Source organism: Cyclopterus lumpus, chromosome 10, assembly GCF_009769545.1.
Source record: "Cyclopterus lumpus isolate fCycLum1 chromosome 10, fCycLum1.pri, whole genome shotgun sequence".
Lineage (NCBI taxonomy): Eukaryota > Metazoa > Chordata > Actinopteri > Perciformes > Cyclopteridae > Cyclopterus > Cyclopterus lumpus.
In genome coordinates, this window is record NC_046975.1 from 23409073 (window position 1) to 23432819 (window position 23747).

General features: G+C 40.9%; 1 protein-coding gene across 1 annotated transcript in view; it reads left to right on the forward strand.

The window, feature by feature from the left end:
- fat2 (FAT atypical cadherin 2) overlaps positions 1 to 16645 on the forward strand; it is an 85126-nt gene extending 68481 nt beyond the window's left edge. The window contains exons 23-29 of the mRNA XM_034543573.1: positions 1794 to 1954; positions 6093 to 6534; positions 7437 to 7590; positions 9011 to 9107; positions 9243 to 9391; positions 9688 to 9968; positions 14569 to 16645. Coding sequence (XP_034399464.1) covers positions 1794 to 1954; positions 6093 to 6534; positions 7437 to 7590; positions 9011 to 9107; positions 9243 to 9391; positions 9688 to 9968; positions 14569 to 15074 — 1790 coding nt within the window. The 3' untranslated portion in view covers positions 15075 to 16645. The remainder of the gene's footprint in view (positions 1 to 1793; positions 1955 to 6092; positions 6535 to 7436; positions 7591 to 9010; positions 9108 to 9242; positions 9392 to 9687; positions 9969 to 14568) is intronic.
- Positions 16646 to 23747: the final 7102 nt, after the last annotated feature.

The following is a 23747-nucleotide window of genomic DNA, read 5'->3' on the forward strand; positions in this document are numbered from 1 at the left end:
ACTTCTAACTGGCGCTCACAAACAAACAAATGAAGAAACTTTAGTTGTATTTGTTTACTTCTAACTGGCGCTCACAAACAAACAAATGAAGAAACTTTAGTTGTATTTGTTTACTTCTAACTGGTGCTCACAAACAAACAAATGAAGAGTCTTTAGTTGTATTTGTTTACTTCTAACTGGCGCTCACAAACAAACAAATGAAGAAACTTTAGTTGTATTTGTTTACTTCTAACTGGCGCTCACAAACAAACAAATGAAGAAACTTTAGTTGTATTTGTTTACTTCTAACTGGCGCTCACAAACAAACAAATGAAGAATCTTTAGTTGTATTTGTTTACTTCTAACTGGCGCTAACAAACAAACAAATGAAGAAACTTTAGTTTTTATTTGTTTCTAACTGGTGCTCACAAACAAACAAATGAAGAGTCTTTAGTTGTATTTGTTTACTTCTAACTGGCGCTCACAAACAAACAAATGAAGAAACTTTAGTTGTATTTGTTTACTTCTAACTGGCGCTCACAAACAAACAAATGAAGAGTCTTTAGTTGTATTTGTTTACTTCTAACTGGCGCTCACAAACAAACAAATGAAGAAACTTTAGTTGTATTTGTTTACTTCTAACTGGCGCTCACAAACAAACAAATGAAGAAACTTTAGTTGTATTTGTTTACTTCTAACTGGCGCTAACAAATGAAGAAACTTTAGTTTTTATTTGTTTCTAACTGGTGCTCACAAACAAACAAATGAAGAGTCTTTAGTTGTATTTGTTTACTTCTAACTGGCGCTCACAAACAAACAAATGAAGAAACTTTAGTTGTATTTGTTTACTTCTAACTGGCGCTCACAAACAAACAAATGAAGAAACGTTTGTTATATTTGTTTACTTCTAACTGGCGCTCACAAACAAACAAATGGGTGATTTTTATTCCGAGCGCGATTTGGACCAGAAGGTTCAGAAATAATCACTTGATTCAAATCCCACGTCAGGAAAAGACTGAACGGTGCAAAGTTGTTGTTGTTGTTGTTGTTGTTTCCTGAACGTTCCCCACAGGCTTCGTTAAAGTTTCCTCTTAGAAACACTCAAATAATAAGTCTGTAAACTCAAGTTTTCCCTTTTGAATCCACCTCCATCTCAAAGCCTCTCGTTACTTTAAAATAATAACGTTGTTTCTCTCTTTCGTTGCCGTGTTGTCCGTCTGATCTGAGGTCAGACGTTACTCTGAGTTTACGACCTGAGGAGATAAATGAATATAAAGGATGTTTTTGTGGCCTTGAGTTTGAAATGTGAATTAAGAAAAAATTCCCCTTTTTAAAGGCTTCAAAAGCCTGATTTGTAAGATTCAACTTTAAAAAGAGTTGCAGAGAATTTGTATTAAACAAGTTGCTTTTCGAAGGACTTTCTTTAAAGCTGTTTTTAAGCTTCTTCAATTAATCATTTTATTCATACATTTTGTCAGAAATAAGAGTGAAAGGCATTCGCGACAAAAAGCCATTTAATTAACTGTCAAAACAACCCAAAAAACATTGACTCAGACGTAAGAAGCTTAAATTTAATTGATGCCAATTAAATAACACGTTGAGTGTGAGTCATCTGGTTAAAGTGTGTGTGTGTGCGTTTACCTAAAGGTGTGACACACACACACACACACACACACGTACACAATCACACACAATGTTCATGTCTCTGTTGTTTCTGAATCTTATTTAGCGTCTTCTGGATTGATTTAGATATAAAGATATATTATATATATATATATATTATATCATTCTCTCTCTCTGTTTCTCTGGCTCAGAGTCGGCGGTGAGCTTCGATGGTACGAAGTCCTACCTGAAGTACCTTCACCAGATGGACGAAGACCACCAGGACTTCCAGCTGTCGCTGCGGTTCAAGACCGTCCAGGACCGCGGCCTCATCGCGTCCACCAACAGCACCGACGGCTGGGGAGCGCTGCAGGTATCCACCTGGTCGTCTCCCTTTAAACATCTCGTGTTCTTTCTCTTACGAGATTCACCCCCAAAATGGCAAAATACACGCGAGTTAGCACGGTGGACTCTTAAGGAAGCGCATTCACTTTTACTTTAGTACTTTTGAGATCTTTCTACTTTATTTTTTGGAGCAGAACGACCTTTTGTGCCGTTTGCTGGTTGTTTATTTCCATGAGGATGTGTCGCTGTTTGCTCCGTGCACACGACAGCTCAGGTAGCAATTAAAACAACAACAACAACAACAACTAAAGGAACAAGAGCATTAACATTCTGTTAATTTATTTGAACGGGGTGAATTTATGGGTTTTCTCCTTCCCCCCCCGAGCAGGCAGGCATTTTTTAATTTGTTATTTTACTTGTGGAGTGTCGCTGCCGCGGAGAGTTTAAATCTCTTCCCAATTTTCAGAAGCTGTTGTTGTTGTTTGTTGTCGTTAGAAACTAATTTACTATCACGTTGATCACATCGGAGAGCTGCTGATTCCATCCACGGGAGCTCTTCTCTCTGGGGAACGCCGTCCACAAACAAAGCTTTAACATACAACGTCTTTGAGATATATATATATTTATATATATATATATATATATATATATATATATATATATATATATTCGTTTCATGTGAGCTAACCGCCTCATTGAGCATCTGAGGAGGCGGTGAACTCTCACAATGCAACACATTCGTCTGGTTTATTATTCCTGCTTCTCCAGCGCATCGATGCCCCTTTTTCCCTTAAAAATAATAATAAAATGAACCCTCGAGGGAACCAGCGAGACTTCATTGTGAGCCCGGAGCGTCTTCAAAGGGAATTCCTTAACGTGGTCCTCTTGTTGAGTCCGTCGCCCGGCTCTTTGTGCCCCTCCTCTCGGACCACATCTCATCGGCACGCTGGGCATTAAAGTTCAGATCTGTTCACTGACGCTAATTCTCTTCTGTGTCTGCGCATCTCACTTTTTAAGTCTTTTGAAATGGAAATTTGCAGCCGTTTGAAAGGATAAAGAGCCGCCGAGCCGCCGGCGGAGCGTCAGAAGTGAAGGTGACTTGATGAGTGACGGCTCAGGACTGACAGCGCAGCAGTTTGAGGACCTGATTCACACCGACGTGGAATCAGTGGACCAATAAATGTCCTCATTTGTCAAAATAAAGTTGAAATCTTTAGTGCGTTCTCCTTCCCCTCTACAAGTCGTTCCCACCGGTCACAGGCCCAGGGGCCCGAAGCGTAGAGATGCAAAAAGACCAAAAACCAACCACAAAGGTCCACGAAACTAACACAACGGGACACGAAACAACCACAAAGAGACAAGAAACAACCACAAAGAGACAAGAAACAACCACAAAGGGACACGAAACAACCACAAAGGGACCTGTAACAACCACAAAGAGACAAGAAACTAACACAAAGAGACACAGACACATACCAACCACAAAGACACAAGACCAAACCACAAAGAGACACAAAACGACCACAAAACGACCACAAAGAGACAAGAAACTAACACAAAGAGACACAAAACGACCACAAAGAGACAAGAAACAACCACAAAGGTCCACAAAACTAACATAAAGAAACACAAAACGACCACAAAACAACCACAAAGAGACAAGAAACTAACACAAAGAGACACAAATCGACCACAAAGGTCCACAAAACAACCACAAAGAGACACAAAATGACCACAAAGAGACAAGAAACAACCACAAAGGTCCACAAAACTAACAAAAAGAGACACAAAACAACCACAAAGAGACACAAAACGACCACAAAACAACCACAAAGAGACAAGAAACTAACACAAAGAGACACAGACACATACCAACCACAAAGACACAAGACCAAACCACAAAGAGACACAAAACGACCACAAAACGACCACAAAGAGACAAGAAACTAACACAAAGAGACACAAAACGACCACAAAGAGACAAGAAACAACCACAAAGGTCCACAAAACTAACATAAAGAAACACAAAACGACCACAAAACAACCACAAAGAGACAAGAAACTAACACAAAGAGACACAAATCGACCACAAAGGTCCACAAAACAACCACAAAGAGACACAAAATGACCACAAAGAGACAAGAAACAACCACAAAGGTCCACAAAACTAACAAAAAGAGACACAAAACAACCACAAAGAGACACAAAACGACCACAAAACAACCACAAAGAGACAAGAAACTAACACAAAGAGACACAAATCGACCACAAAGTTCCACAAAACTAACACAAAGAGACACAAAACGACCACAAAGAGACAAGAAACTAACACAAAGAGACACAAAACGACCACAAAGAGACAAGAAACTAACACAAAGAGACACAAAACGACCACAAAGAGACAAGAAACAACCACAAAGGTCCATAAAACTAACACAAAGAGACACAAAACGACCACAAAGAGACAAGAAACGACCACAAAGAGACAAGAAACTAACACAAAGAGACACAAAACGACCACAAAGAGACACAAAACGACCACAAAGAGACACAAAACGACCACAAAGAGACACAAAACGACCACAAAGAGACAAGACACAACCACAAAGGTCCACAAAACTAACAAAAAGAGACACAAAAAACCACAAAGACTAAAAACAACTACAAAAAGAGGCCGAACAGCTAAAAAGTCTCTCCGTCTCGCATCTCTGTCTCTTTAAATCCAACAGCGGCTGCAGATTTGAGGCCATCCTCCACTTCAGATTATTCATTTGCACGTAACCACAGAAGCTGTTTACATACAACACAATATTATTATGTACCACAACAAACAAGCTCTCAGCGCATCACTTCTCAGCGCTGCTGCTCGTGTGAAATAGTCGTGTGTGACCGGGGGGGGGATGGGGGGGGGGGGCCTCTCACCTGCCGTCATCAGAGATAAATCATTCCTTTTTTGGGGGGGTATTTTTCGGAGATCAAACCCCCGGAGACTGGAGTTGTTGTTTTTTTACAGTGGAAACGGAAACTTTTTGAAGAGGCTGAAGAGACGGAAGCTGGAACATCGGCGACGTGGCGAAAGCAGATATTAATTTGTAATTTTCTTCTTAACGAGCCACTTCGTTATTGATCGGGACTTGTTTCCGAACTTCGTTTTGAGCCTCTTGTTTGACGACTCGACGTTGGATCTATAACGGAGTTGTTGGGGTTTTCTGGAGGTTAAAAGGTCGTTTTCATTCCAGCGTCTCTATTCGAATCGATGCTTCGGGGAATAATCACCGCACATAATTGCTATAATTCAACGGCAGAGATCGATATATATTTAACAATCACCGCTCGGCGACGCACAGAATAACAAAGTCTGAGATGCTTCAAATGCCAACAGGATGCAATTAGACGAGTCAAGAGGACGTTTAATGCACATGTCGAGTTTCTGTGTGTGTTTTCAGTTTTAAACCGTTAAATTGAACCGCGTTACTCATATATATATATATATATATATATATATATATTATATAACAACATCAGTGGCTGGATAGTATGATTCAGTTTTTTCCTAAAAAACAAGAAAATAAATAAATAAACCTGAGAAGTTCTTTCTGATAAAACATTAACGGACGAGTTCAGATTAATCAGACGCCGTTAAGGCCGTGGCCTTAACGGCGTCTGATTAATATTAGTATTAGACTGACGTCTTCTAACGTCAGTCTAATACTGGTTAAATACATTTTAATAAACATTTAAGGCAGTCTAATGCTGGTTTAAGTCAGTCTAATACTGGTTTAAGACATTTTAATAAACATTTAAGTCAGTCTAATACTGGTTTAAGAAATTTTAATAAACATTTAATTCAGTCTAATACTGGTTAAAGACATTTTAATACTGGTTTAAGACATTTTAATAAACATTTAAGGTAGTCTAATACTGGTTTAAGGCAGTCTAATACTGGTTAAAGACATTTTAATACTGGTTTAAGACATTTTAATACTGGTTTAAGGCAGTCTAATACTGGTTTAAGACATTTTAATACTGGTTTAAGGCAGTCTAATACTGGTTTAAGACATTTTAATACTGGTTTAAGACATTTTAATACTGGTTTAAGGCAGTCTAATACTGGTTTAACTCCTGGCCCCTCGTCTCGCTAACCGACCCTCGTCTTCCCCCCTCAGCTGACCGATGGAGAGCTGCACTTTGGGTTCGGCTGCGGGAACGCGCCCCCCGGCTCGCTGCTCGCCGCGTCCGCCCCGGTGTCCGACGGCCGGTGGCACGCCGTCCTGCTGGAGGTCAACTCCAGCGCCCTGCGGCTGACCCTGGACCAGCACCGGCCGGCCTCCGTCCCGCTGGCGGCGCCGTGCCGGATGATGAGCTCCCACGGCGCGCTGCTCTTCGCCTCGCCGGCTGGGGAGCCGCGCGGCTTCGCCGGCTGCCTGGACGCCCTGGAGCTCAACGGGGAGCCCATCCGGGCGGGCGACGACGCGGCGGCGGAGTGGCCCGGGCCGGGCGGGGCCAGGCGGGTGTTCGGGGTGTACCAGTGCTGCGGCAGGGCGGCGGCGGCCTGCGACGGCCGGCCGTGTCACAACGGAGGCGTCTGTGAGGACGCCGGCAGCGGAGGTGAGTCTTCAAAAACTTTAAAGGGTTCACAAAAAGGGGTCCACGGTCGGGGAATACGTGCGTTCCCCCTTCTCGCCGATGGGGTCTGAAAGAAGAGACACACACACGTTCTCCCTTTTCTGAACATCAAAGACTCTCTCGTGTTCTTCCGAAACATTTAAGGCACTCTAATACTGGTTTAAGACATTTTAATACTGGTTTAAGGCAGTCTAATACTGGTTTAAGACATTTTAATACTGGTTTAAGTCAGTCTAATACTGGTTTAAGACATTTTAATACACATTTAAGGCAGTCTAATACTGGTTAAAGACATTCTAATACTGGTTAAAGACATTTTAATAAACATTTAATTCAGTCTAATACTGGTTAAATACATTTTAATAAACATTTAATTCAGTCTAATACTGGTTAAATACATTTTAATAAACATTTAAGGCAGTCTAATACTGGTTTAAGTCAGTCTAATACTGGTTAAAGACATTTTAATACTGGTTAAAGACATTCTAATACTGGTTAAAGACATTCTAATACTGGTTAAATACATTTTAATAAACATTTAAGGCAGTCTAATACTGGTTAAAGACATTTTAATACTGGTTAAAGACATTCTAATACTAGTTAAAGACATTCTAATACCGGTTTAATGCGTTCCAACACTAGTTAAATCTTCTGTACGTGTGATGTTTGAACTTCACATGCACTAAAACACAAAGTTGACATTTCCAATAAAAAAAAAAATGTTGTTGTTGCTGCTGGACTTTTTCATTCTCCCTTTTCTGAACATCAAAGACTCTCTCGTGTTCTTCCGAATGGTTCCGCGTGACCTTTTTTTTTGATTGTTCTCCGCCGATGATCGGTGTCTCTGGTCTCAGACGTCTGGCTGTGTTTGATTCACTCTGCAGAGCCGCGCTGCAGGTGTGCGGGACTCTTCCACGGCGCCCGCTGTGAGCTGCTCGACAACCCGTGCGCCTCCCGGCCGTGCGCCCAGGGCCGGGCGTGCGTGCCCAAACCTCAAGGTTACATGTGCAGCTGCTTGCCGGACAACACGGACACACGGTAAACACACACACACACACACACACACACACACACACACATCTATTGTCTGCTGTGTGATCCCTCCCTCGAGATGTGATGACGCTGAAGTTTTAGTTTTAGTCTATTCGTGAAAAACGCTGTTTACAGTCGATTTAAAGTCTTCTTTATAATGAAAAATGCTTTAATGATTAATACATATAGAAGATTTATTCCCTCAGTAAACATTGTAAACATTAGTTTTTGGTCTCAATCTCTAGTTTCAAGTCTTCTTCAATACAGCGTGATGTTCATTTAGTAAATTATGGTCATTTAGAGTCAAACAGACCATAAAGCAGGGGGATGCTTTAGGGGCGGGGCTACAAGGTGATTGACAGGTCTCTTTCCCGACGACGTCCGGTTTTCGTCTTACAACTTTAACCATTTCACGGTGTGCGTTTTTTAATTTCGCATGCACAGGTGATTGGGTGCATACTTTTAACTATAACACACACACACACACACACACACACACACACACCAGCTCGTCGTATTCCACTCACACCGCCCACGGCCGACAAAGAGATAAAGGGTCACGTTAAAAAAAGAGAGAAGTGACATCCTCATCTGCATGTCCCTCCCTTCGTTAAAGGGAGTCGCTCCTCGTGGGAATCGAGGGCGACGCGTGTTCCAGGCAGCGTTTCCGATTAACTCTGAACGAGCGGCGACCTCGTGTAAAAAAAACACACACACACACACACACACACACACACACACACACACACACACGCAGATCGACGTGTTGTCATGCCGATGCGCTCCCATAATTACCTCCGCGAGTGCGTCACATTGCACAAAGGAGGGAAAAAAATATATATATATATAATAATTTAATCGAATGCCATCCAAAAAGAAAGAAGAAAAAAAACACTCGACGACCGAGTTCATCGGAAAACTTTTATTTATTTTTATTTTTTATATATATTTGTCCGTGTTGTCTGCTGGATTATGCTTTTCAGAGCTTGGTGGTGAGTTGGGTGAAGCCTGAACAATAAATCAAGTAGTCATTTATATAGACTTCTATACAACCAGAGGAGTCGCCCCCTGGTGGTCAGGAGAGAGAATGCAGCTTTAACACATGAAGCATAGACTTCTATACAACCAGAGGAGTCGCCCCCTGGTGGTCAGGAGAGAGAATGCAGCTTTAACACATGAAGCATAGACTTCTATACAACCAGAGGAGTCCCCCCCTGGTGGTCAGGAGAGAGAATGCAGGTTTTAAGACATGAAGCATATACTTCTATACAACCAGAGGAGTCGCCCCGTGGTGGTCAGGAGAGAGAATGCAGCTTTAACACATGAAGCATAGACTTCTATACAACCAGAGGAGTCGCCCCCTGGTGGTCAGGAGAGAGAATGCAGGTTTTAAGACACTTCATTATTTGCTTCTCTCCTCCTGCAGGTGTCACAATAAAACCGAGTGTTGGCCCAATACGTGTGGCGGAGGCTTCGATTGTAAAGTCACCGACGGCTCCATCCACTGCGACCCGCTGCCTCTGGTCAGTCCCAACTAATGAGTTATTTACTGTGTGTGTGTGAGTGTGTGTGTGTGTGTGTGCGTGAGTGCGTTGTAGATAACTGTTGCAGGAAATGACATTGACAGTAACCTTAAAAACCGTGCCGTGTCTTGTCAGGTGTCTCCAATCATCGGCTACGTGGAAATCATGGAGATCAGCGCCAGCGTGCTCGGGTTACTCTTCTTGGTCGGCGCCTTCGTTTGCATCCGTAAACGTTACGTTCAGCAGAAGAAGAAGAAGCCCGTCTGCGTGCAGGACTCCAACGGGTAGGAGCGAGTGTTCTACGTGTAGTTTATATTCGGCTCTTTATACACTTTCTAATTATTATTCTAATGTTTATAAATATGTATCTTCTTACTTGTTTTTGTTCTGGCACAATAATGTACATTGGTATTAAAACAGTTATATATAATCTTATTTTAGTGCAGGTTCATGTTGTAAAAAGGACACTAGACTCTAGCCTCGGAGCGGCTGTGGCTCTTGGGTAAAGTGGTCGTCCTGCCAGGTTCGATCCCCGGTCTCCCCCACGTAGTCATAAAACACTCCCTCTTCACACCCTCAGCTACTCCCAGCCCGGTCTGACCAAGAGCCTCAAGTCCAGCCACCACGAAGCCACCACCCTGGAGATGAACTCGCTGGTCGACGCCATCAACGACCTCGACCACACGCCCTTCAGGTCGCTGCGCCCTCGCAGCCAGATCGTGTCGTCGGGGGGCGGGGCTTGCTCTCCGAAGACGCAGAGGCCGGTCGTGTGCAGCGTCGCCCCGAACCTCCCGGCCAGGCCGCCGTCCGGCTCCGACAACGACTCCATCAGGAAGAACCAGTGGGACCAGGGCTACGAAGGTATGTGGGTTTATCAGGAGGATCCTCACTCCCGGGAAATGAAACATCGGCCTCAAAACTCAGGTTATAGTTCATATGTTCACTGGAAATACTTCCGTCAATCAAAGTGCCGATCTAAAAACGTTAAAAAAAAGCCGTACGATATCTTCTTACGTTCAGTTTCCTGAGATTCTGGAACCGTCACACCGCCGTCCACCTTCATCCTTTCCCTTTGTCTCAGCTATTGCATCATCTTCATTTCCAGAGGACGCGTCACCTTGTAATGTTTTTGACCGTCTTCGCTTTCACCGAATGAAACAAAAAAAAAACTGAATCGCTGCGGCTTTTCTTTGCTTTCGTTGCTGCGACTCGGTCGTTCAAGGTCGTCGCACACGAGCGTCGAGTGGTCGGGCGGAGCGGTGCATCATGGGAGGAGAAGCAGCGGGCGGCCCGTAGAGTCGCTGATTAAACTCTGGGAGATGAAACGTTCTCTTGACGAGGCCGATGAGACCGACAGGACATAACAAAGTGGTTCCTCTGTTTCATATCGGCATGTTTTTATTCCTCCCTCTCCTTTTATTTATTTATTTATATATATATATATATATATATATATATATATATATATGTGTGTGTCCTTTTGTATTTCTTTGTCTACCTTTATCTTCATCCCTCTCAAGCGAGAACCCTTAAAAATGACTGAAATATAAATGGAATTTGATATAAATTGTTAAGAAGCAATTGGTCACAATTAAATTTATTGATGTGGCTTTTAATTGGCTTTTTTTTATTTTTTATACCTAATTCCCTGAAACAGCACGACGTTTAGGTTCAGACCTTCAGTTTTGTCTCTTTTTGGGGAAAAGGTTCGCTTCCCTTCAGCCGCTCTGTGGAAGGAACACCTGTGAACAGGTGGCGTTAATTAATTATGTTAATGAGGGAGAATCGAGAAAGGAAGACGTTCCTGCATGAGGCCCGATGTCCTGATTTAATGTCTCTCATCCTCTTCGTCTTCGTCACGTTCCTCCCAGTTCTCTCTTCATCTCCCTCTTGTCTCTCCGTCTCCTTCCCTCTATCACACTCACTCCGTGTCCTTCTCCTCCTTTGTTATTCTGTCATGCTCTCTCTCTCTCTTTTCCTTACCTCTCGCTCCGTCGTGCAGCATAAATATACACCTCTCTTTTTTTTTGTATGTAACAAATCAATACGCCGAGGAGACGGATGAAGGGAGGCGGCCCGGGCGCTCGTCATGCCATCGCTCCCCGAGGCAAAGCTCGGCTGGCAGGTCGTTCATCTGCTCGACCTTATCGTGGAGAATAAAGGACGCCTTCCTGTCGTTGTTATCCGTCTCGTGGTGAAAGGGGCGGGGTCTGAATCCTCCGCGTTCCTCTTTTACTAAATCAAAAAAGCCTTCGACCCCCCCCCCCCTCGACATGCCCTGTGCGTCGGCCATCGCTCAAAAACCGGTTCAAAGTTCTGGGGGGGGAAAAAAAAAGAAAGAAAAATAGGCTCAATGTATTCGATAACTATTATCTGGATTGGGGATGAATCATCCAATCACAGAGCTGCATCAAACTGCCAGCCGTCACGACGCGATGAAAAGAGAGCGCTTTGATTTTGGTTTCATATGTGACTTGTTTTTAAAATCATTTAACGCTCATTTGCAGGATTTAAATCTCACACTTTCAAGCTTTTTTTCCCCCTAGAGTTCTTGAATACTTATTTACTATATATTTTCAATAAAGCCTAAAAATAAAATGCGGCTGAATTTCAGCTCTAATAATCCGATTTGTGCGGACCGAGGTCAGCCGGCTGTGTGCGGCGGCATCGAGCCTTCGTGCTTCCAGAAGTGGACTTTTCTCTTTAAACCCCCCCCCCCCTCCTGTGACCCCCGTGACCCCGGCTCTCCTGAACGCCGACACTCGTTATGGTTTTAATTCCCCTCTTCCTCACTGATTAATTGTAAGCAGCCGCCGGGAGGCTGCAGACATTCATCACCGCGCAGGTAAATTGCAAAAGACCTTCACAAACACAGACGATACGTTTTGCACCGCAGACTATTTATCACGTTCCATTAGTAAAAATTAAAAAGGAGAGCTCGGTTTGTAAGAAGTCGTTAAGCGAACAAAGTAAGTCTGCCATTTAGCATCACTTTGTGTGTGTGTGTGTGTGTGTGTTGTGTGTCTTATCGCGATTAATGATCATATAAGACATTATTTTAAAAGCTCACAGCTGATGTTATTTTGAATTAAGTTGTTTATCTGTGGAGAATAATAATCTGTGTATAATCCTCTCTCACTTTGTCTTCCTCCTCTTCATCTCATCTATTCTATGAGCCTCTCTTACTTTGTCTTCCTCCTCTTCATCTCATCTATTCTATGAGCCTCTCTCACTTTGTCTCCCTCCTCTTCCTCTCATCTCTTCTATGATCCTCTCTCACTTTGTCTTCCTCCTCTTCATCTCATCTATTCTATGATCCTCTCTTACTTTGTCTTCCTCCTCTTCATCTCATCTATTCTATGAGCCTCTCTTACTTTGTCTTCCTCCTCTTCATCTCATCTATTCTATGAGCCTCTCTTACTTTGTCTTCCTCCTCTTCATCTCATCTATTCTATGAGCCTCTCTCACTTTGTCTTCCTCCTCTTCATCTCATCTATTCTATGATCCTCTCTTACTTTGTCTTCCTCCTCTTCATCTCATCTATTCTATGAGCCTCTCTCACTTTGTCTTCCTCCTCTTCATCTCATCTATTCTATGAGCCTCTCTCACTTTGTCTTCCTCCTCTTCATCTCATCTATTCTATGAGCCTCTCTTACTTTGTCTTCCTCCTCTTCATCTCATCTATTCTATGATCCTCTCTCACTTTGTCTTCCTCCTCTTCATCTCATCTATTCTATGAGCCTCTCTTACTTTGTCTTCCTCCTCTTCATCTCATCTATTCTATGAGCCTCTCTTACTTTGTCTTCCTCCTCTTCATCTCATCTATTCTATGAGCCTCTCTTACTTTGTCTTCCTCCTCTTCATCTCATCTATTCTATGAGCCTCTCTTACTTTGTCTTCCTCCTCTTCATCTCATCTATTCTATGAGCCTCTCTCACTTTGTCTTCCTCCTCTTCATCTCATCTATTCTATGAGCCTCTCTCACTTTGTCTTCCTCCTCTTCCTGTCATCTCTTCTATGAGCCTCTCTCACTTTGTCTTCCTCCTCTTCCTCATCTCTTCTATGAGCCTCTCTCACTTTGTCTTCCTCCTCTTCCTCATCTCTTCTATGAGCCTCTCTCACTTTGTCTTCCTCCTCTTCATCTCATCTATTCTATGATCCTCTCTTACTTTGTCTCCCTCCTCTTCCTCTCATCTCTTCTATGATCCTCTCTCACTTTGTCTTCCTCCTCTTCCTCATCTATTCTATGAGCCTCTCTCACTTTGTCTCCCTCCTCTTCCTCTCATCTCTTCTATGATCCTCTCTCACTTTGTCTTCCTCCTCTTCCTCTCATCTCTTCTATTTGTCTCTCTTTCCCTCAAATCCCCTGTTAGTCCTTCACTCTTTCTTTTGTCTCCCTCCATATTCTTTCTCTTTTCCTCCACCATCTGTCACTTTCTCAGTTTCTCTCCTTCCCTCAAAGTATCCCCCTCTCTGATGTAAAAGTCTTCTGGGTGTAACGTCATAACAAAAAGGACAAGATAAGTCTTTCAAGGTCGGGGACTTGTCTTGAGATTAGTTTCATTTAAAACGACTCTTCTTTTTGATCGGCGCCGCCCTTGAATTGTCTTATTGTTAATTCTGTTCGTCCGAGACGGAAAGGATTATTGGACTTGTGGATCCGTCGTTAGTCTGAAAATATATGAAAGTACACGCGGTGGCTTTAGGACACGCACCGGCCTCCCGTTCCCCTGATGGAACCCACTCCGCAGCCACAGCGCAGGTATTTAATATGCAAATGCTCAAAGCTTTTCCTAAAATCCCTCCTGCACAGCAGCAGCTGTCCGGTGACGATGCTGATTAGACTTGTTTGTTCAGTGGGAGAGCTGATCTCTCTCTCTCTCTCTCTCTCTCTCTCTCTATTCACTGGTGAACTCCTCACCCGGGCGGCTGTGGGCCTTTTTGCTTCTCAAAACGAGCACATTTACGGTCCGAAAATATATATATTTTATACCCTAAAGTGCATTTCGTTGCTTCACAAGTCGATCTGGAGGTTGTGCAAAGCGAGAGTGAGTTATGAATCGGGAGTTATAATCATTCTTATTGCACATATGTTGGCTGATGTGTCGGAAGTAAATGTATAAATTGGCCTCAATTATCCACGATTAAGTCGGGCCTGCAAGTACCGGATTTTTAAAAGAAAATGGTGAAAGCTTCCTGCCAGCTGACAATTATTTAAAATGTCTTAATTGTAAATCCCAATGCGATGTCCTCAGAGCGCTTGTTTTGTCAAGTTTTGACTTCACAGAGACGTAAACCAGAGAGAAGCCTCGAATTCTCACCTTTTGAGAAGCTGAAAACGGACAAATGTTTTTGACATGTTTGCTTAATGAATGCCCTTAAATCAAGTCTTCTCTAATTGGTTAATTGACTTGATTATAACCCCTCGGTTTTGACGAAGCTCTTGTCCGTCTGTCCTCAGTCTATCCGGCCGACCCGGACTACTACGGCCGCCCGGCGGTGCAGGAGTTCCCCCAGTTTGACATCGTGGAGGACTCCTCCGCCTCCTCCACCGTGGACTCGCGCAGGAACTCTCGATTCGGCGGCTTCCCGTTCCCGCTGGATCGCTGCGACCGCCGCGCCCCGCTGCCGCCCTGCTACAGCAACCAGAACCTGGACGACTTCCTGGGCCCCGACGGGCTCCCTCTGCCCACCGCCCAGTGCCCCAACGAGTACACCGCCATCAGCTACTACCCCACGCAGCACGCCCGCGGCGCGGACGACGTCTCGGGGGGCTACAAGAAGCTCAGCATGCGTCTGAGCGTGGCCATGCCGTCGTACGCGGAGCAGCCCGGCCCGCCGCCGCCGCCCCTGCAGGCGCCGAAGCCGAAGCCTCAAACGAGACGGGCGGGGCCGAACCCGAGCAGCTACGACGCCTCCAGCATGGTGGAGAGCGACTACGGCAGCTGTGAGGAGGTGATGTTTTAAGAGTCCAGAGCCGACGTCCTTTTTTTTAAACATTTTATTTCAGTGGCAATTTGCGTCCTTTTTGGGTGATTATTCACTTCCTTTAGGGGACCCGAGACAGTGCGAGTGCACGCCACTACGAAGGCAGCTTCGTGTGCGGGCGCACCTCTCGGACGGGGAGTCTTTTCCTCGGGTTCTTTCATTGGTCACGTTAGACGGGAGGTCACTCCTCGGAGAAGGTTGAGCAGAGAGACCATCGGACTCTCAGGAGGAGCCGGGGACGCCGCTTCATCGAGACGTGTGCAAAACAACCTGCGTAGCGAACCGGCCGGCGAGGCCGATAAACCGCTTTGACGAACATTGTTTATCGTTTATCTCGTTGGCGTTTCTGGCCGCGTGTGTTTGCGTTCGCCGGCCCACGATTTTCCCAATCTAAAAGGTATTAAGAGCACATTTCATGCAGGATGAACATTTCGTTGGACTCTATAATCTGCTCTTTGTTGTTGTTGTTGTTGTTGTCACAACGAGCGGGGGCCGGATCCTCGTCAACAGCTCAACGTCGGTCGTGTTTTTTTTTCACTTTTTGATTGTTTACGAGCTTCAACACTTTGTTTCCATCGCTGTTAACTCTCAGCTTCTCCCGCTGGTATTATATTTTGGAAGATGCTCTGCAGTGTCAATCACCCCCCCCCCCCCCCCCCCCCCCCACGATAAAGGGAACACTTAATGTGGGGCAATAAATAAAATGTCTATGCAGCCGTTTTAAATGGTGTAAATATGCAAAGCCTCAGATGAAAAGAAATGTTGTTTTGGTCAAGATGCTTGTTGTTGTGCATTATTCAACGTATTCAAAAGAGTCAACAACATCTCCTAAAACCAACTGTTTGACAGTTAAGAACCACAATTTATTATCATTTTATTTTATTATCGTCGACATTTCCTTCATAACGAATTTAGAGCAACAAATCATTCTGAGTGGGCTTTTTTTAATCGTAAAAAATGGCTTTTAAGCAAATAGAATTTTTCATTTCAGCTCTTAACTTCTTGTTTTTCTGTAATTAATTAATTGGTAAATAAATATTCAGTCTGTATTCATACGCGATGCTCAAATCCGATGTTTCTCATCACATATAAAGATATATAAACCTTAGATCCTTTTGAATTGAATATTATGGGTCCTTAATGTCAAACATCAAATCATAAATTCAATAGCGTCTCGTAATTTGCTTCGTAAATCAATTTTGTGAGCGAGAAATTGGATTATTCTTTGTTTGTATTTGTTAAATATCGGGGACATTGTTGTATTATAAACAAAAGGTTGTCTTAACCAGGCTGTTATCAAATATACTATATAACCAAGATCTTCGGCTCATTATCATCATCGTCGTCTCCACTTTATTCCGATTTTGGTAACTTATTAATTGTGAAATCTGACGACGGTAAATCCTCGGTTCAAAGCGTGATTGTTGGTGAGTGTTGTTGTTGTTGTTGTTGTTGATGTGTGTTACTGAACGACGTCTGTGGATCTCTGGCGGTTTAACTGACTAGAGAGAGTTCAGTAAAAAAAGACCTTAAATGTGTGCAGGTGTCGTGTTGTACATGCGATCTCTATCTGTTGTTGTTGTTTTTGTTGTTTGTGCACAACACAATTTAATTGTTTTCATTCATAAAGTTTATTTTTGTATCGATGTGGGCCTCCCTGCGTTCGGCCCCCTGTTGTTTCTCTGTGAGAGATTTTATTAAGATTACGTCTTTCTGTTGTTGTTGTTGTTTTTCTGTTGTTGTTTTTTTTCTTTTCAATATTGTAAAGAGAGTATGAATAAAGGTATTATCTTCTACGAACGGCTGACGGGAGATATTCTCGACTTCTTTCTTCGTCTTCTCGGCATCTGTCGAAACGGGTGAGATTTTTTTAAACAACAACAACAACACACACACACACACACACACCTATGGGATTCATCACCGTCTGGTAAAGAAATTAAAAAGCTCGTAATGGAGATCAAGACAGAAACTGGCGCATTTTGGCAAAAATGTTGTTCGTTATGTTTGAATACGTTAGATTAGGAGCTCGCTTTAACTCACAATTACAGGAGCTCACTTTAACTCACATTTACAGGAGCTCACTTTAACTTAAAATTACAGGAGCTCACTTTAACTTAAAATTACAGGAGCTCACTTTAACTTAAGATTACAGGAGCTCACTTTAACTCACAATTACAGGAGCTCACTTTAACTCACATTTACAGGAGCTCACTTTAACTTAAAATTACAGGAGCTCACTTTAACTCACATTTACAGGAGCTCACTTTAACTTAAAATTACAAGAGCTCACTTTAACTTAAGATTACAGGAGCTCACTTTAACTCACATTTACAGGAGCTCACTTTAACTTAAAATTACAGGAGCTCACTTTAACTTAAGATTACAGGAGCTCACTTTAACTCACAATTACAGGAGCTCACTTTAACTTAAAATTACAGGAGCTCACTTTAACTTAAAATTACAGGAGCTCACTTTAACTTAAGATTACAGGAGCTCACTTTAACTCACAATTACAGGAGCTCACTTTAACTCACATTTACAGGAGCTCACTTTAACTTAAAATTACAGGAGCTCACTTTAACTCACATTTACAGGAGCTCACTTTAACTTAAAATTACAGGAGCTCACTTTAACTCACATTTACAGGAGCTCACTTTAACTTAAAATTACAAGAGCTCACTTTAACTTAAGATTACAGGAGCTCACTTTAACTTAAAATTACAGGAGCTCACTTTAACTCACATTTACAGGAGCTCACTTTAACTTAAAATTACAAGAGCTCACTTTAACTTAAAATTACAGGAGCTCACTTTAACTTAAAATTACAGGAGCTCACTTTAACTTAAGATTACAGGAGCTCACTTTAACTCACAATTACAGGAGCTCACTTTAACTTAAAATTACAGGAGCTCACTTTAACTTAAAATTACAGGAGCTCACTTTAACTTAAGATTACAGGAGCTCACTTTAACTCACAATTACAGGAGCTCACTTTAACTCACATTTACAGGAGCTCACTTTAACTTAAAATTACAGGAGCTCACTTTAACTCACATTTACAGGAGCTCACTTTAACTTAAAATTACAAGAGCTCACTTTAACTTAAGATTACAGGAGCTCACTTTAACTCACATTTACAGGAGCTCACTTTAACTTAAAATTACAGGAGCTCACTTTAACTTAAGATTACAGGAGCTCACTTTAACTCACATTTACAGGAGCTCACTTTTACTTAAAATTACAGGAGCTCACTTTAACTTAAGATTACAGGAGCTCACTTTAACTCACATTTACAGGAGCTCACTTTAACTTAAAATTACAGGAGCTCACTTTAACTCACATTTACAGGAGCTCACTTTAACTTAAAATTACAGGAGCTCACTTTAACTTAAAATTACAGGAGCTCACTTTAACTTAAGATTACAGGAGCTCACTTTAACTCACATTTACAGGAGCTCACTTTAACTTAAAATTACAGGAGCTCACTTTAACTCACGTTTACATGAGCTCACTTTAACTCACATTTACAAGAGCTGACTTTAACTTAAAATTACAGGAGCTCACTTTAACTTAAGATTACAGGAGCTCACTTTAACTCACATTTACAGGAGCTCACTTTAACTTAAAATTACAGGAGCTCACTTTAACTCACATTTACAGGAGCTCACTTTAACTTAAAATTACAAGAGCTCACTTTAACTTAAGATTACAGGAGCTCACTTTAACTCACATTTACAGGAGCTCACTTTAACTTAATATTACAGGAGCTCACTTTAACTCACATTTACAGGAGCTCACTTTAACTTAAAATTACAGGAGCTCACTTTAACTTAAAATTACAGGAGCTCACTTTAACTCACATTTACAGGAGCTCACTTTAACTTAAAATTACAGGTGCTCACTTTAACTTAAAATTACAGGAGCTCACTTTAACTCACGTTTACATGAGCTCACTTTAACTCACATTTACAAGAGCTGACTTTAACTTAAAATTACAGGAGCTCACTTTAACTTAAAATTACAGGAGCTCACTTTAACTCACATTTACAGGAGCTCACTTTAACTTAAAATTACAGGAGCTCACTTTAATTTAAGATTACAGGAGCTCACTTTAACTTAAAATTACAGGAGCTCACTTTAACTCAAGTTTACAGGAGCTCACTTTAACTTAAAATTACAGGAGCTCACTTTAACTCACATTTACAGGAGCTCACTTTAACTTAAAATTACAGGAGCTCACTTTAACTTAAAATTACAGGAGCTCACTAACTTAAAATTACAGGAGCTCACTATAACTATATAGGAACTAACTAACTATATATATATATATATATATATATATATATATATATATATATATATATATATATATATATATATATATATATATATATATATATATATATATATATATATATATATATATATATATATATATATATATATATACAATCAGAAACGCTCCGTTGCCATGGAAACATCAGCACGTAAAGACAGAATTAAAGCCACGGGAGACAATGCAATTAACACTTGTTCCTGTAAAGTCACACATCCTGCTCCCACGTTTGCCTCAGCTTACACACACACACACACACACACACACAGACTCATAGTGTGTATTGCCAGTTCCTGTCTTAAAAACCACAGCTGTGGAGCCGCCTGACCTCTCCAAGTCAGCTGTCAATCACTCTTTTCCTCCCTGTCAGTCACACACTCACACACACAAACACACGACATTGCTGGTGTCAGACAACAAAGGTGTGAGCGTGTCAGGTGACACAATAAAAAGCAACATCCTCGATAGTGATGGTTATGACGGTGTTGACTGATAAACACTTCCTCATGTAATATGAGTGTTTATTAGTACACAAATGAGTCAACAGCTTTAAATGTTACCGAAACACACGGCAATAAAATCCGTGTTTCCCAAAAGTTTAAATGTTTTGACAGGTTGAGACGATGATTAGAAAAGAATACCGAGGTGCCTCCATCTCCCCCAATATTTCATATTTCAAGATGTAATATTTAAGTAACTGCTAGCGGGGGAACGGGGGGGTGGGGGGGGCACCAGTAGATCAGCTGGTCAAGTTGCTTAAATCCTCCCATTAGCTCCCAAAGTGACGATCAGGCACAACGTGGAGCTCATCAGTTTAATGAAATGTGCACATGAGGGAGCTGGGAATCGAACCGCCGGCCATCAGCGGGTGAGTCGTGCTCTCGTGTTTATGCTATTAAAACCTTCTTTTTATTTTATTATTAATTGCAAACGAAAATAGAGTTTGAAGTCTTGGAAAAAGCTCGATGTGCACAAAGTGGGTCTTATTTTATGAATGTTTTGTCACGATATTATTTCACAGAATGAACTTTCATAATTAATTTACAGGCAGAAACGTCCGAATGAGGTTCGCACGAGATACTTTATTATTATTTGTTTTGATATTTTTGTGATATTGTGTGTGTGTGTGTCTGTGTGTGTGTGTTTTGCGGGATTAACCAATTAGTTGAACAGCTTTAAAGCACATTTAAGACTTCAGGGACTTTATTACGTTCTTACACAGTAAAGAGGGAAGGAGGCCTGTGTCTCCTTGCAGCCTCAGCATGTTCACTAAACACTTAACACTTAACACTTAACACTCTCCTCCTGAGATGGAGAGGAAGTAATGTGTTGTACTTCTAAATCCTGCATGACATTCATTACTGCAAGCCAATTACACCCAAGAAAAGCCCCTCCCCCTCCCCCATGCTTTACTGCTTAGCGGTGATTATATTCCGTTTATTTAATAAAGATATTAGAGGCTGAGGATATCACTATGGAAACATATTGGGTGTTTTTGGAGAGGACTTGACTGTTGCTCACTGACCTTGTTGTGTAAGGAAGTGATAATAAAATGAAGCCCTGAAGAGAAACACCTGCGCATGAAACACTCGTGAAGGTTATTGTTATGCTTTCAGCAGCTTGAGGAAGAGGAGCACTGAGGAAGGTAGTGGGTATCAAAGATAAGAATTAAAATAAGTGCTATAAATATATATATATATATATATATATATCTATTTATAGATAGATATATATGTGTATACATATACATAAATATGTATTTATATATATTAAATAGATATTTAAATAGATATACGTATATGTATAAATATATGTGTGTGTATATATAAATACTATGAATATATATATATACATATATATTTATTTATATCGATAAAATATATATTTAAATATATATATATACGTATATATAAATTTATATATATACACATTTATATAAATATATATTATAAATCTGTGTATATATACAAATATAAAACATAAAGATAAGAAATAAAATATATATATATATTTATATATACATATTTATATTTTTTTTAGGGAGTAACGTATAATCCACAATAAAACTTTTTTTACAACCTGTTCTTGTCTTTCAAACCGCTTTTCTTTCTTTTTCTCGGAAGTGGCCACCAGAGGGCGCATGCGCAAACTAACGAAAGATACAATTTATAGGAAAATTATGGAACTTTTCAGGGAAGATCTTCTTTTTTTTTAAATTTTTTTATAGTTTCTTCATATTCTAATTTATGTAACGATGAAATAAAAACCTCAATCTAGAGTCCAGTCTGTGGAAATCATTCACTAATCGCTCATTAATTAGATATTTCGCAGCATTTTCTGAATGTAAGAATAATTTCACCTTTATTGTGTATTTAAGGCCTTTTTAAATGAGTGTGTGTGTGTGTGTGTGTGTGTGTAGTGTTTTTCTTAATCATCATCATGAAGAAAGGTTAAGGTGTGTGTGTGAATAATATTTCACGAGACATCAAACGGCTTCAATTATTTCAGCACCTCGGGTGTCGTCCTCATTATCCACTTAGTGTGTGTGTGTGTGTGTGTGTGTGTGTGTGTGTGATGAGTTAACTATCCTGATGAGTCAACCAGCCCCCCGAGAGTCCATCTTGATCTCAGTGATCAGGTTTCAGAGCCACAAACCAAGAGCAGTGATTTTTTTTTTTGTTATTAGCAACAAATCCCAATTTAAAAAGTTAAAATATTCTCAAAACTTTTCTGTGACACTTAATAATTCAGAGATTTATAGTTTTAAGGTTAAAGGACTCCCTCAAACTGCAGGTGTGATCGCATAACCAGGAGGATTTGTTTGGAGGGACTACTTTCAGCGGCGGATGAATCCACATGTGAGTGTTTGTGTGTTAATGGGGATGAACAGTGAGGCTCATTGATGTGTTTTAATGGAGCTCAGTGGCTCGGAGGAAGAAGAGACGTCACACACGCACACACACACACACACACACGCACGCACACACACACACACACAATATCTGTTGGTCGTTACTGTCGTTGCAGATTTTGGTCTTTTTATGGGATTATTTTTCTATAAAATGTTGACCTTTGACTTTTCCTCACAATTAATGAGGTGTTCAGATACAACACTCTCCACTCAACAGGAATGATGACTATGAAGGTATAATATATATAATGTGAGATAATGATGATAATCTTGTTTTTTACACGGTACGTGCAGTTGCAAAATAAGAAATAACGCAAAATAAATACAGTCAGACACTGAATTGCACATAAATTACTATTGAATAAAGAAAAAAAAAACTTCCATCCATTAAATCTTATTGACCTAGTTCCAGTTAAATGGAGTTACGTAAGAACATGAACCATCCAAGAAGAATACGTTATGTTGAGTGTCCACATACAAACGTGTATTTGGTGGAGAAACCCGACGAGCAACGTGACACGGGAGGTTTGATGGATTAAATAATCAGAAAAATTGAAATCTCTGTGAAATTCTTTTTAATGATTTAAAAATAAAAGGCGTGAAATGCACCGAGGAAAATCTATTTGAATAGAAGATTTAGTAAGTAATCCCTCTGAGGCAAATTTGCAAAATAAACTGAATTGAATTGAATTGGTAAAATTATTGAAGGCTTTTTAATGAAACTTATTGACCCCAAATAATTTTTGAGATGAGACATTTTAGACATCTGTAACTGGTGTATAACAGATAATACATGTTTGACAATATAATATACGACAGTAGGAAAAATATGAAAAGAGCCTTTATTTATATTTGGTAATAGCTTTTATTCATTCAGAAAAATATTTCATAGTTCTACTTTCCATAACTGATCAAATTCCAGCCACTGATGAAGGCCATGAGATACAGCTGAAAGGAGAGAAATCTGGTTAATAGAACCAGTTGCATTTAGGGAGAGGTTTTCCACCGCACAGTCCCAAATGAAACTACGATATGACAGGAAAACTCTCAATCTAAGTTTGGTTTGAGCCACGTTTCCTCAACACATATTATATCTGGTTTATATTCTAACCCGTTTAGAAAACCTTTACATTCTTGGCCATTTGCTGACAGACTCCTTCACTCTAAAAAGAGTATTTCAGTAGTAGTTGAAGTAACGTACATTTTTAAATGAGTCTCAATCAGATTTCTGCTTTAGTGAAGTCAATCTAATTTTGTGGATTATATCAATTTGAATGTACACGTTGTTCCCTTAACCTACTATTCTCATTGGAGTAAAAGCACATCAATTAGGTTTCTCTCCGCGTTGTGCGTCTGACGTCATGACGTCCACATCATTTCCAGATTTTTCCTCAGGAGTCGA